Raw genomic sequence first — 19,623 nt, 5'->3', positions numbered from 1 at the left:
GTTTGTGTAAGACTGCCATTCTACAGAAACATACACTGGAATTAGGCAAGATAATCATTCAAGATCAAACTAGGAGTAGTAAATCAAAGTGAAAATTAACTACATTGATTATTTCTTGGAGACATTATTAAAATATATGATGTAAAATATCTTTTTGCATATATTTTTATGAGTTTAATTTAAAACACACTTATAAATATAACTAGTTTTTATTGCTTGTGATCTACTTCTTAGCATTTTCTATTATTATTATGAATATCTTGGGGTTTTGTTGTTGAAAAGGTAATCAAAGTTCTGTAATGTTACATTGGCAAATCCCTGACACACAAGTGTTAAAAATCACTTTGAATACATATAAAATCACCTAAATTTAATACAATCAAGTAATTATTCAACCAATTGGATTTTCCTTCCATTCATCTAGATTTCCTACTAGTATTATTTTAGCTGTGCAGCCACGCTCCCTGTTCAAGCCATAAACATACAATGCTTGATGCATTTCTGTCACTACCCGTTTCTCCTGCCATTAATCTTTATCAGCATGATCTATCACTCCTGTTAACCTCGTCCACGGATGCTCCATAAAATTTGCTGCAAGCACATGTTAAAGAACAGTGGTTAACCCCATTACCTACTTTTTCATGATATGACCTCCTCAAAAGTCTTGAGTATAAAAAGATCGATAAAACATGTCTCTAACATAGTACGTTTGTTAAAACAATAACTGAAAATTAAAAGCAAATGATTCCATCTAAAAATTACTCCAACAACCCCTCAAAACAAACAAACAAACAAACAAAAAATCTAGAATAGATGGAGAACAACAAGGAAAGCTTAGAATCAGACTGGAAACGGTCAGCGTGGATGCACTTATACCTCACCGGGTGGGACACAAAGATTAGTTACTCCTCACTGGGGTATTGTAGATTTCTCTGCACACCCCTCCTAAAACTGTTCACCTAAACTGTTGACATATGTCTTGTTAGAGTTATAGAGTTAGACTACCCGAAAAATAGCCAGGTTCAGCAAAATCATGCTTCAATGCTATAAACTGCTTAGTACAATAATGAAAATAGACATGAGACAGCTGAATAGTAATCTATAGCCATTTTAAGGAGTATAGAACCCGGTTGTGTATAAACTGATAATTGAAATGTCAATGAAGAAGTCACAGGATGTGGTTCAGAACTTGCATTATTTTTTTCTTTTTTTTAACATATTGGTTACTCAATACCCTTTCAATTCCATGACGTTATAAATTGTTATCGATGTCATGTCGGGGCTTTTAATTGATCGGGATGACACTCTGCCGGCTCTACCTTCGGACCAGAGAGGGTCTCCCCAAGAAACTGTTGAACTTATCTGGACAATAAAATACTGGACTTTATGCTTGGTATATGCTTGCAATGAAAGAATATCAACTGAATTTGAACTGCGGTAATGCAACAAGGTGGAGGAATCCACCACAGGGGAGGGGATTGAGGAAGGGTGGGGGAATCCCAGTGCCTATAAATCTGAGCCACATAATGCAATACAATCAATAAAAAGAAAAAAAAATCTACAAACAGATATTTAAAAATATGTGTATTTTCAAAATAAAGGACCTGGAGTCATGCATTTGCACATTTCAGTCTTAGAAAAGGCCAGATTGAAGAGTTATTTAACAGCTATCTTATATAAGTTTTGACAGTATTTTTTAGCTTTAATATAATCTGTTAATGACTCTGACTTTCTCATAAAGTAAGTAAAGAATGTAATATTATTAATTATCTTCTCCACAGGGTATGAACATTATACTTCTAAAATGATTTGCTGAGAAATATTTTTTAAAAGAAAATGTATAAAAATGTTCAGATCATTAGCATATCAGTTACTTAAAATAGTCCTTGAAGACCAGGGAATAAATTGCAACCATCGTGGAACTGAAGTTTGCCGATTACCATTACTTTTTTTCTGTCTCTCACTTAATATAGCATAACAAGATTTTCTTTTTAAAGTAACTGTCTATTTTTTTTTAATTAGAGGATTTGACAATATGACTTTTATCTTATTTTTCAAGATACACTTTTTAACGGTCTTGGACTTGGAGCAGTCATTGGCCTAGGAGTTGCTGCCCTATTGCTAATCCTTGTGGTAGCAGATGTCAGCTGCTTCTTTGTTCGACAATGTGGGTTATTGATGTGCATCACTAGGAGAATATGTGGGAAGAAAAGTGGCTCCAGTGGCAAGAGCAAAGAACTGGAAGAAGGAAAAGCAGCATATCTGTGAGTACAAAGCTTCAATGTTCCATTAAATTAGTGTCACCTTCAAACGACAATGACCTCTTTGGGATTGTTGTTTTTCAAGTGGATAAAGAGTTAAAGATATATAAAAAATTTATGGCCTATTCATGTGAATGTACAAACCCTTGTATAGTCAGATACATTTGAGATAATTCTCTCCAAATGTAGGCAGCAAAATGCATCTTCACTGAAAGGAGTTACTGTCGTTATTTAAAGTGGATACACAAACAAATCAATCAAATGGATAGTCAGATGAGAATGGATAGATGAGTAGATGGATAAACAAAAAGAGACATAGATGATACTAAATGATGGATACTGGATAGATAGGGAAACATTTATTTGTATCAGCATTATTTTCCTTTATATTGAATGAAAAGAAGACTTCACAGTAATCTGCACAAACCATTCATGTAAAGTAAAAACAACAAAATCACTCCAACGAGTATAAAGTGAATATACAGGCTTTAAGTGTTTGCCAAGCAAGTATTATAAGTGCTATATAATATGTAATAGCTCCTGTATATATTCTTGCAAATTTGATTGAAATATTGCCTAATTTGGAACCCTCAAGGGAAGCTCAAATAGATAAAAACATCCCCTTCTATTGTAAGTGAATAATGCAGATGCATTGATACTTTGTTTTCATTTGCTCAAAAAATACAAACCAAAGAAAACACATAAAAGTATGAAAATGCATTCTTGTGTACCTTAACACTTGATCCTAGCCAAAAAGCTGAGAGGCAATGCTTATGTAGCTTGCATGTTCATGTTTGTAGCCATAAACATGTTTGCACGTACCAAACTCAGTAATGAAAAATGCTTGTTTTAAGATTTCAGGACGTTCCCCCTTCCTCCTCACCTGCCCACCATCCTGTCCTGTTCCTGTCCCGTGGGAATAAACCTGCTAAGATTTAAAAAAAACTCAGGACATCTCTATTTTTATTTATAGCATTAATTCTTGAATTGATTTGGGGCGCATTTTTGTGTGAAAACACTCAAACATACAAGAGATGATTTTACAACAGGCAACATTTATAAGCCACATAGGTCCTTTGGTTATAGTGTTTTTTTTTCCCACTGTATTTTGTTTGAATTTAGCCCTTAATCCAGTATAGATTTGAGTTTAAAAAAAAATCAGTACATTTAAAATACACATAGTTCAGCTTCATTGCATAGAATGCAAAAATATGTTTATTTTCCTTAAGCAAACTGAATACAGCAACATTTAGAAACTGCCGTGATAAATTTTGGCCAATGCTTACACCTTTGCAATGCAAGTTTCTGATTATCCACGTGCATAGTAGCATCTTCTTGTAATGATCTAATGCACTTATGTAGACAGTTCACTTTTTCCGCACCCAGGTAGCTAATCTAGCTTTCTCCACCACAGACACGTGTTGTTTTATATAGAAATGCAATTAAATCGATAATTGTAGTATGTATTCTTGAATTTAATAAATCACATGGAACAAGAGCATTTTAAAGTTAATTTATAGTGCTCTATATAACATTAATTAATTTTTAATTTTGAGCAATATTATTTTTTCCCATCAATAGAACACATGTCATTTTATATCCTCATGCTTTATCTTAAAATTTCATTTGGTTCCATTGTGCCATTTTAAACTTAAATTCTAATAATTTTGTTGTAGACAGTTTTCTACATTTTAAAAATACATGCCTAACTGAATTATGTATGTATATTTCAATATGCATTATACTTCTATACAAATAAAAACATGGCTTATGTCTGCATTTTAACACTTTTTTTCTGATGGAAATAAAATATTCAAAAATATTATATTTAGCATAAAGTTTACAAACAGGTGAATGTGTTCATGTTCCATATTTAAATCAGAAAAATAAATAATTTCACATTGTAAGCTCCATTCCTATATAACTGGATCCTAAACTAAGCACAATTGGCCTTTTAACATTACATTTTATTTTTTCCCATATTGATATTTTATGTGAATTACTGTATATTTCATATAAATTTCTGAGACTTTTTTGTTCAATTTAATATTTGGTTTGTGAAATCAATTCATATTGCTTATACATAAAATTTATTCTAATCCCTGCATGTATCACAGTTTGTGAACATACTACAGTATCTTTTCTTGGTAGATTGTTGATGAATATTTTGACAATTTACAACTTAAAAATCTGAGTATTCCAGTATAGAATAAATTTTTTTAATTAAATTTTGTCTGTAATAACTGACATAATATGCATAGACACAGGCTTTTAAAACTTTGTTAAGAGAAGTATTAATATAATTATATCAGTTCAAACTGAGTGAAAATTTTGTTCTATTTTCTAAAAGTATTTACATAGTTCTATATTTGACATTGTGCTTGGTATGTCTGCCATATCTCATGGAAATTCAAATCAGCAATATGTAAATACTAGGTAATTAAGTATTTGGAAACTCTTTTTCTGTATTTGCTTCTCTATTATTTTGTTCACTTTCATTATCCTTTCATAAGTACCATACCATATTTTTCAATATTTATTTATTTATTTGAAAGACACAGCAAGAGAAAGAGAGACAGACAGGCACAATAGCCAGGGCTGGACCAGGCAGAGGCCAGGAGCCAGGAACTTCATCCTGATTTCTCTCGTGGGTGATAAGATCTCCGTTCTTATACCCTATTCTTTTACCTTTCCACACAGATTAGCGAAAGCTGGTTTGCAATCAAGTAGTCAGTATTCATAGCAGCACTCCAAAGGGAATGCTAGCTTTGTAAGTACCAGTTTAACTCACTGTGGCATAACACTGGATGTCAATGTCAGGCATTGCTAAAAATTTATCCTAGTCTTTAACTGCACCAGATTTGTTCTTTTTTCTATTTGTATCTCTTGTATTTCCACTAAACTTGCAAATGATATGAATGTAATAATAACAATTTATTGAAATCTTATTCACCCTGGAAAATAATTTTGAGAATGGATCTCTTTTTACTGTGAAGCATTTGTAATAACAAAGAAATAGCTTTTCTGTGTTTTGAAAAAGAATCTAGATTTATATATGCAGTGAATTTTAAAAATCTTTTTATGCCTTAATGTGCATGCATTTCCGGTTGGTGCAAATTTCCAGGTATAAGCTACCCTGCACACACCCAAATGTTATTGATTAATAAACATCACTGAAAAATAAAATTATTCCAATTCTAAAATTAGAGCAGTATTATTAAAATACAAAACTGAAATACAAAACAAGGAAACTGTTTTTAAATAGAAATAGAAGGGCATGTTTTAGGATTATTGTTATTTGGAAAGCAGAGAGAAGGTGAGACAGCAAGAAGGGAAGACAGAGATCTTCCACCTGCAGGCTCACTCCACGTGTGGCTACAACAACCTAGCTAAGCTGATCAGAAGCTAGGATTGAAGTTCTTCTTATGGCTCTCTCATGTAGATGTAGGGGCCCAAAGGCTTTTTTTAAGCCTCTGCTGACTTCCCAGTCTATGAGCATGGATCTGGCTTGGCAGTGGAGCAACATGCACTAGAACTGATTCCCATATATTATGTTGGTGTTACATACGGAGGGTTAGCCTGATGAGCCTCTGTGCCAATGCCAAAATAGATATTTTTTGAAGATTTTATTATTTTTTATTGGAAAGGTAGATACACAGAGAGGAGAGACAGAAAATTGTTCTGTCTGCGGGTTCACTCAACAAGTGACAGCAACAGCTGTGACAGAAACCAACTCTTCTGAAGCCAGAAACTTCTTCCAGGTGTCCCATGCAGGTTCAGGGTCCATAGGCTTTGGGACATCTTCTACTGTCTTCCCAGGACACAAATAGGGACCTAAATAAAAGTGGAACAGCTGGAACATGAACGGGTGCCAAATGGGATCTCCTGGATGCAACGTGAGGATTTAGCCTCTAGGCAATCACGCCTGGCCACAAAACAGGATATTTTTAAAATAAATATATTTTTCATTATCAAGATTATCCTGAACTGGAAGGTGACTAATATTCAGGAAACTTGACTTTTCAATTTTCTGGACTGTAATGCCAGATTGTAATTTGCAATGTTTTCTACCTTGTCTTTCTTCAAATCTGTTTATGGGAGAACATTTAAAGCAAATCCACCCAGTGTTGACAAACATTTCTTCCTATTCTTGATTGTTCCTTGACACTATTTTCACATGCCCCTCCAAAAGCTATTTGTCAATCAAAAGTGACTTTATGTTAATCAGATTTAATATTCTCCCCTCAAGGTTCATATCCTCAAGCCATTCTGAAGCATTTGATTATGCTTTCAAAATTCCTTGTTGACATTCTTTTATGCCTTTCAAGACACTGTAATTTTTTTCTCAAGATCTCATCTTGATCTCTGTTTTTGGCTGTGTATTTCCTTAACATATAACATTAAGGAGTATCTGCACAACTATGGAGCCCCAATAAATGCAGATGACCAATCTTCATCTTTTCTTCTGGGCAACAAAATGTCTCTCAACACCCATTGCCAGAGAAAATGCTAGCAACTAATATTCAAAATTCCCAACAATTAAGTTGAATGATTTTCTGAGAATGTATTCCTGTTTGCCTCGTTCCATATTTTTAATTTTGTAAGAGCATTTCAAACTATACTTCAGTTCCATTTCAAATTCAGATAGCTCAAAATCTATTCTGTGTCAACAAGTTGACTAACCTTCCAACTTCTGTTTGTTCCCTCTTACTCCACTTATCCTACACTTGTATTCCCTCACCACACTTGCATTGTGTTATGTTTACTTGTTTGCATTTTCAGTGCTTTTTAGCCACTCTGCATACTGGCATTGAGTCATATTAGGACTATCAACCACGGACTAATCACTTCCTGTTTCAGACAATAAATGTTTTTCTCTCCTGAATATTTCTTTGGAGTTATATGTTTTAAAAAGCCTTGCCTCCTTCCTCACATTGCACTCAGTTACCGCTGATGTAAAACTTGATCTCATTGTAGAAGGATATCATTTTCAGTCTGTGTGTAAGCAGCTGCAGAAAGAATGTCAGAACAGGGTAGAAATAAATGAGCCTGAATCTTGACCTCAGGACCCCTGACTTCAGATATATTCTATATACGCACCATATTTGTACACTTTAGCTGTTCTTTATTCTAGTTCATCGAAACTTTCAGAAAGTATCAGGTAACAATCACTGTTATAGATACAGTGAACATAATGATGTTGTTCACATGGAGCTCACCTTCTAACATGACAGCAGCTATTAAACCTAAAAATAAAGTCCCAAAGTGCTACGCAGTAAGAAGATAGGTGAACAGAATAAGCTATTCTATGCGGAGTCAGTAGAATCTCCTTGTGCTACCACTAATTTAAACAACCACGCATGTGCTGCAAGGACAAAAAAGTATGGGGTCAATGAATAAGCAGAAGGCAAATTTGGAACAATGTATTGAAAAAGTGGAAAGATAAAAGCCCTGAGAGACCAGGTGGGCTTCTGTGAAAAGATTTAGAGATTGATTTATATTCAGACTGAATTTTTGTGGACATAAATGTGGGCCCCTGTCCGTTGTGTCCATCTACACCCTCTCTGGAGTACTGCTGAACACAGGGCTTTCTTCAGAGCTTCTCAATGGCTTTTTTGGTAAAGGGCAGATGAGATTCCCCAGAGCTGCCTCCAGGGAGAAAACTGCAACCCATCTAACAGGATTATAGCAGAAGATCGATTACTTTAGCAATCAGATTCCCTTAAACTAACTCCCCTGTGGGAATACTAGTCTCCAAAGCCTTTATCTAACAGAGAAGAAAATAATTCCTTCAGTTCAGTTATCAAAACCTTTTTCAGGACTTTCTATCAGTACCTACTCTTTTGATAAACCATAAATAAAGAAACCTTGGGCTAAGTACGATGAATCAGAGGCAGGACGTGTTTTCTCATTCCATTTCACTTACAATTAACTGCTAAAAAGCTAATTTTCTTTAACCCTTCTTACATAGCCTAATATCTACCTTTCTGCTTTAAATCTTGGCTTTAACTGAAAGTGAAGAAGAAGTCATAGTGGAACAATCAGAGGGAAGGATACACTAGGCATGTGTTTTAGTTAATACAGAGAAACTAAAATGAGAAGCGTGTATGTGTTCAAGGGCAAATGAACATGATGGATGTGAGGCAGAAAGTGAGGCTGGCAAAATATGATATTGTCAAATTATTTAGTCACCAAAATATTAAATCCCCTCGAGTCAAAACCTGCATACTGATGTTTACAGCCATTTTAGTCATAATTTACAAAATTTGGTATTCTGTAGATGGAATATATTGACTTTGTCACATCCAGATAATGGAATACCATTTAGGTATTATTAAAAAGGATTAAAAAGAAAAGGTCACAAAAATTTTTGGAGAAAACTTAAACAGTTATAACTAATTAATAAAAGGCAAAATGAAAAGTTCACATAGAGTACAATTTTATTTATTTATTTTTTGACATTTTGGAAGGGATTTCCATCCATTTTATTTAAGCCCAAATTCTTTTCAGTTAAGCTTTACTAAATGAACCCTTTTATTATTTCTGTATTCTGAAAGGAACTGGAGAAGGAGGCAATATTTTAAAGCTATACAGTAACATTTTTCTGCCTCCATTTTCTTTTCTTTTTTTTAAGATTTATTTTTATTTTATTGCAAAGTCAGATGTACATAGAGGAGGACAGGCAAAGACAGGAAGATTTTCTGTCCAATGATTCACTCCCCAAGTGGCCGTAGTGGCCGGAACTGCGCTGACACGAAGCCAGGAGCCAGTAGCTTCCTTTGGGTCTCCCACAAGGATGCAGGGTCCCAAAGCTTTGGACCATCCTCGACTGCTTTCCCAGGCCACAAGCAGGGAGCCAGATGGGAAGTGAAGCTGCCGGGATTAGAACCAGCAACCATATGGCATTCTGGCGCGTTCAAGGAGAGAAATTTAGCTGCTAGGCCACTGTGCTGGGCCCAAGTAATCACTAACAACACTATTTCTCCTGCTCCGATATTCCAATACAACGTTAGTTCTTGTAACTCGTTATAAAAATGCTATTATATATTGTATATGCATATATATGCATTATTTTACTTAGAAAGTTGAACAATGAAGCACAGAATATATTAGTCACAGACTTTAACAGTTACCTATCTACTATGCTTGCATATTAAAATTTTAAAGTGTTTAGTTCCAGATGATTTTCGTAAAGTACAACAGTTCAGCAGATATTAGTTCTTACCATATAGACACAGACATATATGTATATATGGTATCTATACATCTATAACAGTACAAGTAAATCATATATAACATCTAACACTATGTTTATAAGCTTCATATAGCAATGCCATTTCAATCATGTTCCATTCTAGCACATAAATCACAGCTTCACTAATATTTTACAAACACTAATTGATATTCTTATAAGTCACTTTCTCTTACTGCTTAGATAAAAATTCTAATTTTTTTCAAATAATGAGTAGTATTTTGAAAATCTTTTCATGTTGATTTAAACTTTGAGATGGGATGCCAAAACTTACAAATACTATTAAATCATGCACCAAAGTCTATTCTAAATTACACTTCCAGTAACATAAGAGGCTACATATTCCTCCACAGTGTTTGCACTATCACATATTATTAGCTTAAGGGTGGGTTTTTGCTGCAATACTTAAAATGAAATTGGGACACATTCTATATAGTAGTAACTTGGTTCCAGATTGTATTTTGATTTCAGATTGCCAGTAATGCACATGGAAATCTGCAAGTAATTGCTCTAAGTATTTGGGTCTTTGTGAACCTAGCTGGGGACTAGGGAAAAGTTCTGACCCCTTGGGTTCATCATGGCCGAGCACTGGCTGTCACAAACATTGGCAGAATGAACGAGTTGATGGAAAAAGCACTGCATTGCGTTGATGTCACTGTCTCTTTGCTTTTCAAGTTAATAACATAAATAAACATCCATGGCACAAGTGGAAACAATTTTGAGTTTACTTTAAGATTTGCATTTTGTTTTGATACAGATTGAGTCTGTGTTTCTTTAGACTTGTAACACGTATTTGTTTTTGGAATTGCTTGTTCATACCCTTAAACCGCGTATAGTTAATTTTCTCTTTTACTTGGAAAATGTATTGCCTTATCATTTGATATTGTACTTCTTGCAAGCATTCTCTGCAATAGCTAACAAAATTTAGATTTTGCTCACAATGTCTTTCAATAGATGAAATTTTTAAAAATATTTATTTTAATTAAAAGAGTCACAGAGAGGGGGGGTTTGGGGGGAGAAACTTCCCTCTGCTGGCTCACTCTCCAAATGACCACAGCAGACAGAGCAGGGCCAGTCCAAGTTTAGCAGCCAGAAGTTTGCTCTTTGTCACCCATGTGAGTGCAGGGGCCCAAGGTCATCTTCTACTGCTTTCCTGTGCCAGTAGCAGGGAGCTGGGTGGAAAGCAGAACAGCTGGACTCGAATATATGTCCATATGGCATGATGGCATCCCAGGCAGAAAATTAGCTTGATGCACGCTGACAATGGCCCATAATTGATGACTTTACAACATATTTCTAAGTGTGTAGTGAGTTATTTTCATTTTTAAAGTATTATCCTAGTTAAAGGTTTTAGTTGCATATTTCCTAACATTAATCTCCCTTGCCTTCCTGAGCTATTAATGGTGGTTAACATTGATTCAGTGCCTCATATGTGCCAGGCGCAATTCTACAGAAATTGCTTGATATTGCTATAGTGTACATTCCTTTAGTCAAGCTAGAGAAAACAGAAATGCTTATGGCATATGTTTCTAGAAAAGCTTGCTGATTTGATTCCAGGACACATCCATAACCACTATACTTATTGGCAATATATTTGTCATCATTTTCTGTTTAATTATCAGTTCTAGAATTTGGCAGAAATTTATGTGATGCTAATCAGTCTGTAATTTGTGAACACCATCTACATCTCACTTATCTGCCAATTTTGGAAAACATTGCTTGCTAATGAAGATTCATGCATGTTTGTGACAATGATCTTTGATTGAAACTCTTTTCTTAAAATCTGAATATATTTTAATTTTATCACATTATAGTTAAAATAGTGCATATAGATTGATAGAGACATTTAAAACAATATATATATAAGATTTATATTTTAAATTTTAAAGTATATTTGTTTCTGAGGGTAGATTTAAAATGTTATTGGATATTAAATTTCATTAAGTATATTTTGTCAAATGTTTTTGAATATAGTTAGAAATAAAAAAATTTCACATGATGCCCTTCACAAAGGTGTTTCATTTATTTCAAAATTAAACCGTATAATAAAGTATAAAATACATTGATGAACACAATTTTGTTGAGAAAATTAATTCTAGGTATGTTCAGTTTTCTTCTTTTATGTCTCTTTCGGATTGAAAATACGTTGTAATATAAATTTGGTATAAGATTTCTAAGTGGTGTTTTCAATTTGATTATATTGAATTTGTTGGAGTGAAGAAGGAATAGGCATTTTAAAGTGTAATCAATAATGTCTCTGGATTGCATACATAATATTTTTCTCTATTTTTCTAGGAAAGATGGGTCCAAAGAACCAATAGTAGAGATGAGAACAGAAGATGAAAGAATCACTAATCATGAAGATGGGAGCCCAGTAAATGAACCTAATGAAACCACACCACTTACAGAACCCGAGTATGTAGTTTGATGTACTCATCTTAAGAAGTATTTGCACACTAATAGTATTTATTCATTGCTTTAATTATACATTTAAAATATATGATAATAATCATGCTTTTTTTCCACAAAAAGTTGTGCCTCCCAAAAGTCCATCAAAAACTTTGTGTCAATATCAAATTAATTCCACTGTTAAATCACCTATTTATTATTTTATGTGAAAAGACCAGATAGAAGAGCTGAATATTTCAACACCAACCCTACTCTTTAAGAAAATGAAACTTTCAAAATGTAGTTTATTTTCATTGAAAAATTAAGATTTATTAATAATTCAATCATCACTTTTAATAAATTCAACGATCACTTTTGCTCTCCAAGTGCGGTGAGAGAATTTTACAGTAATTCCACAAGTCCCAGGTAGAGCTCTATGTCAAATTGTCATGCCATCTTTCCTATTGAATGAAACAAATGCATCCTGGGAAAGGGAGTGCTTTGATTAACAAGTTAGATAAAGTTACACATGGGGATTTTGTTTTCAAATATGCTCAGCACGCTTGATTCTAAACTAGTGGCCTCCATAACCCATGTCAGAACTGGTATATAGTAACCTTGCTTTCACAAAAATTTGAGGTTAAAGGCATAGAGGAGAACTGGAATGCTATTTTTATGTTAATGCTCTCAAGTTGCAGAACAAACAAAAATCATATTTTGTCAAGGCAGGGAAATTTGCCTCTGAAAAACTTGTATTTGAGATATGATAATAAACTACTCTAAAAACTAGAAATAAGGATGTATTGGTGTTGTTTTAAGAATTGTGAAGATTTCTTAATACTTATAAGTGATGATTAGTAGGTCTTCATTGATAGCGCTTGGAAACATTGCTGAAGAATGTTCAGAAGTGATATAAAACCAACAAGAAAAATGGTGAAGATAGAACAAAGAAGACAGATATTAGCAATATACAAAAAGTGGCAAAACACTGAAATATATTGATGAACAATGTGGAACATATTTGTGTATATTAGGGTACAAAAATATTTCTAATGCATCTAGCTTTTTAATGTTATCAATGAGAACATCTCTCTCTGAGACTATATGTATATCTCATTGATATACATGTGTATATACACACACATATACATACATATATAGAGAGAGACATAAATTTGCTAGGACAAAAAGTAGTTTTCTAGATATCTTCACCAAATGTAAATGATACTTTAAATAAAAATGTTTTTTGAAATTTTCTTTCTAAAACAACTTTGTTATTCACAACCAGTTATCAAGTCCAAGGTATTTTTGTATTATGTCTAAATTTTACTATGGATGGTGATAATTACTTTATCAATTTTTACATTGTTTTTCTGTAAATGAGACATTAATTTAACACAATTTATTATCCCATAATTGTTTTATATTTACCTATAATAATTAACATATTAATCTTTCCCTAAAATGACTTCTTAAATGAGGCTTATTATTTATTTTCCTACAGAAAATTGCCTTTAAAAGAAGAAAATGGAAAAGAAGTCCTAAATCCAGAAACTATAGAAATTAAAGTTTCTAATGATATCATCCAATCAAAAGACGATGACAGCAAAGCATAATAACAACTTTACTAGCTGTTTGAGAACATTTGGATTGATGTGACAGTATGACCAAAACTATTCCACTGACCTTAATTTCTTGGGAAACTTCTAGCTTGGAATAGCCTGTACACATAAACGTATCATCAAAATCCTCCTGCCATGGTTCCTTTGCTTTTGTTGTTGTGGTGGTTGTTTCTTTTGTTAAGAGTTTCAACTTAGAGACTTAACTGGCACCACTTTTGGGTATCAATTTGATTGTGCTGCAACTTAGAAAATTTCTTAAGTGCTCTATAACTGTATCATATATTGAGTATGAATATTTTTCAAACTCTGACAAGTAGAGGTTTAACGGAAAACAGTGCAAAACAAAAGCTTTGTGAGCAAAATTTTTACACAAGCCCTGCAGACTTATGAATCCTATCTTGAGCAAATAGATTTTATTGGCCTTCAGGTTAAGGCAAAGGCACTTATTGAAGGTTGTACTTCTTATCCAGGGTGTTTCAGGGAACCTGTGTTTGAAGGAGCATTATATTTAGCAGAGATAAGAAACTATTGAGAACTTTTCAAGTTATGATAACCATGCATTTCAACATGTCTTTTTGATAGACTGAAGTGCCAGATCAAAGTCATCACCTACATGAATGCTTTGTAGTATGTAAAATCAGTATGTAAAAGATTCCCTAAATATCTGTTTGTATTGGCCATATTCACAAAAACAAATGAATTGCAAGTGAGATGCTACTGAGTTCTGCCCTCAGCTTCAAATAAAGTAAATTAAGGTGGGAAACAATATAAATGTTATTTCACTGTATTTATGAATATGTGACTGTTCTATTTTAAAGTAATTTGTCAAAAAAACAAGTCCTTCATGTTCAAATAATATTTACCACATACTCAGACATGTTTTTTGGCTCATAATTTTTATAATTATTTGTGAATAAATTTTCCCAATGTCACAGTTCCATAATTAAATGTGTTGGGATAGTTTAAATTCAAACATAATTGGTGAAAGTTGAGGTGAAATTAGTTGATCCTTAAATGTGCCATAAAATTTTCAATGGTAGATAATTGAGTTATCACTCTATATTTTTATTCTGGATGCTGTAGCTAGAATCACTTTAAGACTTTGATAAATATCTTTGAAGAAATTCCTTAATTATTCAACAGACTTTCTAATATCACTTGATAGGGCCTATTGGATAATAAAATATTCATTAACTTCCAAGCTATGCAAGCTCCCAAAGTAAGAGGTTGAAATGCAACTTAACTTTTATTAAGGTAAAAGGTGTGTTTATGATTATAAGCATACATAGCACTTGGGAGCATATTGTTTCTTAGAGGATCAAATGTTTCTCTAGGTCTCATCACATTCATATCCTTAGTTGTTTTGGGTGGTATTACAGCTCAAATATTGACTGGCTGGGGAATATATTACAACAGCATTGCAAGAGATTCTACAGGGCAGAGGAATCTGATTTGATAGTGTCTCTTTAAATACGATTTGATAAACATTAAATTGTAATGATAAAAATACTCATGGATGACTTTACTTACAGAGTGCTTTAAATATCAATCAAGGAGTTAAAACTGGAAAGTTTTATATTTTCCATATTTTTTCTAATTGCCAGGGAGATAGAATATGTCCACCTGAATATTCAGGCAATCAAATCTCCATAGTGTGGTTGCCAAACACTGTAGGGTGGTGAATCAGAAGTCCATTTTAGCTTTTCTGGCTTGTTCTGAATAAAAAGAACAGATATCCTGTGCCCATGTAGGCATTTAAATTGTGTCTAAAGTAAACAAACAAACAAACAAACCAGTTTGACCTTAACTTGATTATTCAAATGGTTGTAAAGATTTGACTTGCTCATTTGTTTGTATTTGTCTGGCCATTTGTTTGGCTTTATTTTCATATGTTATATTTTGTTTGGTCGGTTTGGTGCCAAATACTTGAATTAGTTTGTGCAAAGTTATTGATATTAGTAAAGTGTCTTTGAAGCAATAGCCATGAACATTGTTGTTATTATTATTTTCTGATAGGGCACTTGGTTTTACACTAATGAAAGAGTTAGGGTGATTGAGAAACTGATTTAGCATGTTTACTATTGTATTTGTGTTATAGTTCAGGAACAGAAATATCATAATAAAGAGCAAACTATTCTTTGTTTCCCCAATTTGAAAGTTTTGTTCCTCTCATTTCTTTGTACTACCCATGTAAAGAGATTGACTTTAATTCTTTGATACATATGATTCTTGCCACTCATATGGAAGAATGAAATGAAATTCATAGATAATCTGGACATTAATTGTGGACAGACTGTTTCAAGTGCATTGTTTCAGCTGTCTGAATGTTCTTTATCTATAATTCTGGAAATCCATGCCATGCATAAGAAAGACATTAAGGGGTCAACTTGTTTTTAGCAGTTTCAGTGGAATGCTCCAAAACACTATTTGTAATAGCTTTCAAATTATACGTGGCTTGTAGTAAACTGAAAAATATGAGAAGGAATGAAATATTCTGTGTCTAGTTCTTCATTCTGACTCTGGAACAAATACATTCATATAATTCTATGAATGCTATCTTAACAGAATACGAACTCACGTTGGATGCAAAAGTCATAACTGAATGTAAGTGGTATTGAGATAATCAGAAGAATACATTTTAAAGATGCCCAAATCAAGTAAAACATAGATATATCTTGCTACATTATATATAGATTGTGACAATCTGAGACCATAATCAACAGCCTGCAATAGGAAGTGAAAAACAAACATTTTCACACACATTTTGTTAGAAAATTGGCATGAATCAATGTGTCCACAAGATATATAAGGACTTTTAAGGAAAGTTAATTAATAATAGCAATCTCTACATATTTATTTATTTTTGGGGGGTATGACATATCACCAATCTCACCAATCTCATGGTACTAGCATCTAACATTAAGGCAATGTTTCTTATGTCTTGCTTATTTTTAGTATTAATGCATATAAGATTAGTTTACAAAGGCTATTTTGTCCAGTAAATTTCATACAAATCTAGGTCTTTGAATTAAACATTTATGTAAATAGAATTATTTTTAAAATATTTATTTGAGTGACAACAAGTAATCATAACTCTGTAACCATAACTTTAGTTTATGTTTTTTTAAAATAATTAAGATGTATTTGTGCCTTTCAATTAGCATGCCACTGCTTTACTAACTACAACTGACAGACTTCCTGGCGTTGTGTTCATTCCAGTGGCACTCACTTGATGCTTTCCATGTCTCATATGCATTGCATATATAAGCTCAATTCACATTACTTTAACCTGGCTATAAAATATAAACATAAGAAATTACACTGTGCACTTTTTCACTCATATGACAAAAATATCTTTATATATACACAAGTCATTCCATGATTTGTTCTGTATTGTTCTTTTGAACAATAAACACCCATGTTAATCAATAAATTTCAGATAGTATTGGAATACAAAGACAACAGACAACTTAAAGATAAGGCCAGGAACTACGGTGTTACTTCGGTCTTCTTTACTCCTATCAATTATTTGATTTGGAATCCTAAGTCATTTTTAAAATTTGTGTTGATGAGTTATCTCTGATTAACATGCTTACATAGAAGTGATAGTAGCATTATTCTTTGTATTTCTTATATTAAAATATTGGAATATCATAAGTATTTATTATACTTTTAAATGTTCTTTTTCACGGAATATCATGTAAATGTTCATCCTGAGTCCCTTACAGAGCTCTTTCTTATGGTCACTTCCAGAGTGCTTTTTAAGGAAATTCTATGAATGTGCAAAAATATTTTTAAAAGAGATTATTAAGATTATTTATCTTCCAAGAGAAAGATTTGCAACTTCTTATTAACCCCTTAAGCACCCTCATATAGTCTCTACAATGAAGTTGCATATGAATGTTACTGATGTATGCTAAAATTAAATTCATGAAGGTCACAGAAATGAAATATTTCAATCCTAAAATGGAATCTTTCAAGAGAGCATTCTACTCATGGATTTAATGATGCTCTGAATGAGACAATTATATGTGTAAATGAGAATGCTATAAAAAGGCTTAAACATCGGAGTTGTTGAACACATGTAATTTTCTTCCAGGATCCACACTTCCTTCTTTAAAATTCACGTAGATACAGCTATTTACGTTACACAAGAATACTAAGATTCTATTTCCCTTTAAATAGAAGACTAAGACTTTTATATTATATATAATGGCAAATATTTATTTGATAAAACACTGAATATTCTTAGAACTATAGTGAATTATCCAGCATAGGATTTCACGAAAAATAAATCTATTAGACTCACCACTTTAAATTCAGCATTTTTACAGTTTTCAGAATTTTTGCTGCACACTGTTCATTATTATTATAAACAATACTTGCATACATTGAAATATTACATCTGTTTTTTTTTTCCTGTAATTAAAAATGTAATCGGCATCACACAATGCCAAGAAAATGTTAGCATCAGATTTTCAACTTTTGTGGAAAATAACAACAAAGCAATCTTGGAGCATTTCAAATCAGCATCAGATGTAGGAGAGTAGAGGAACAAAGAAATCAAAAGATCCAGAAAGGCAAACTAAACTCCCACATTTGGAATAGGTTTAAAGGAATTGACCATGAGCAATGCTAAAACAGGGAGTAGGGAGATGGCTGAAATGACAATTAATGTCAATTAAAAACCAACCAAAGTGGCAAACCTCACAAAACTCAGAGGAGGAAGTAAACAACGATTGAATCTCTCATTCAGTTTTGCAAAATGATTTTTTTTTAAAGAAAGCATGGATGCTGTGAAATAAATGATACAGTTACGGACAAACCTATTTGTTCCAACATTAGAGATGTTCATGGTCCAATGTTTGCCTCTAACCCTGCTCAAAACATATGAACTTGTTAGAAATGAAGTTTTAAAACTTTTTAAATTTTGTTTTTGGTATATGAATTCTATGCTGTGTTCAGAATATGACAAAAGCATACTATCTTTTATTTTCCTTAACTTATATATATATATATATATATCATTCAAATTCTATATTCCTAAGTTAGTTACTACAAAAATTTCTTATTGTTTCAATATAGTATCCCTACGAAATGCTGTATATATATATGTCTAAAATGTAAAAATTATACTGCAAATGTTGAAGTTTTGTATTTATGAGAGACATTGAAAGTATGGCTTACAAGTATATCAAAATTGTCACTCTTCACCATTTGTATATTAATAGTAAAGATACTTTTACTTTAATAAAGTGTTGCATTTTATGTTTGACTAATATCTCTGCAATGAATGAGCTTATGATTTCAGAAACATTTTCAGTTTTTAGGAAGTTTCTGATCATATCTTGAGATACTCAAAGAAGAAAATATTTTGACATTTTGATTCATCCTCACTTACAGACTTTTCAATTTCATTCTCGACTCAACTCTGCAAATGTAATGGTGCTGGGTGGTTCAAACATTAGATTGTCAAATGTGGACACAAGAAGAACATCATGAAATGTCACCTAGATAGACCTCTGTTCACCACTAGATCTGCTCAACCAAAGAATCCCAAAGAAGGCCTTCCAACTGTGCTTTAGTAGACTTGTGGAGATTATACAGCAAACTGAAATTTCTAATCCACTTGGGTGGAGACAACATTTATTTTCACTCACCAAATATGTATTGATCCTCTTGTAAATGTCACGAATCCTCCAAAATATAGAAAGCTATGCAACATTTTATTTGTCATTTTATATATATATATAATGTAGATATTCCAAACTTCACATTCATGTGCATATATATATATACACACACATATATTCAGTAAAAAGCAACAGTTAGAGAAAATGTATGTACAAAGTTTGTAACATTTGTACAAAATCCAGATACTTTTGCAATCATGGGACTAACGCAAATACCAAAAAAAAAGCATTGATTTTTAGTTTTGACAATTTTTACATAGTTGATTAGGGCACAAAGGGTCAAAGGCTACAAGAAAGCAGATAAGACTATTGTTTCCACATTATTATTATTATTATTTTATTTTCTGTGTCTGAGGTAAAGGGGGAAATAAAGGCAGAAGCCCCACCCATCCTCCCACCCATCCCAG

The 19,623-nt window shown here is 32.8% G+C and overlaps 1 protein-coding gene across 1 annotated transcript in view; it reads left to right on the top strand.

Moving 5' to 3' along the window:
* Nucleotides 1–13,759, top strand: part of NCAM2 (neural cell adhesion molecule 2) — a 494,137-nt gene extending 480,378 nt beyond the window's left edge. The window contains exons 16-18 of the mRNA XM_058661261.1: nucleotides 2,060–2,264; nucleotides 11,809–11,935; nucleotides 13,383–13,759. Of these exons, the coding sequence (XP_058517244.1) occupies nucleotides 2,060–2,264; nucleotides 11,809–11,935; nucleotides 13,383–13,517 (467 nt within the window). The 3' untranslated portion in view covers nucleotides 13,518–13,759. The remainder of the gene's footprint in view (nucleotides 1–2,059; nucleotides 2,265–11,808; nucleotides 11,936–13,382) is intronic.
* The last annotated feature ends 5,864 nt before the right edge of the window (nucleotides 13,760–19,623 follow it).

This window comes from Ochotona princeps, chromosome 3 (genome assembly GCF_030435755.1).
Source record: "Ochotona princeps isolate mOchPri1 chromosome 3, mOchPri1.hap1, whole genome shotgun sequence".
NCBI lineage: Eukaryota > Metazoa > Chordata > Mammalia > Lagomorpha > Ochotonidae > Ochotona > Ochotona princeps.
Note: the sequence above shows the minus strand (reverse complement) of the source record. Positions and strands in the feature narration are given on the sequence as shown.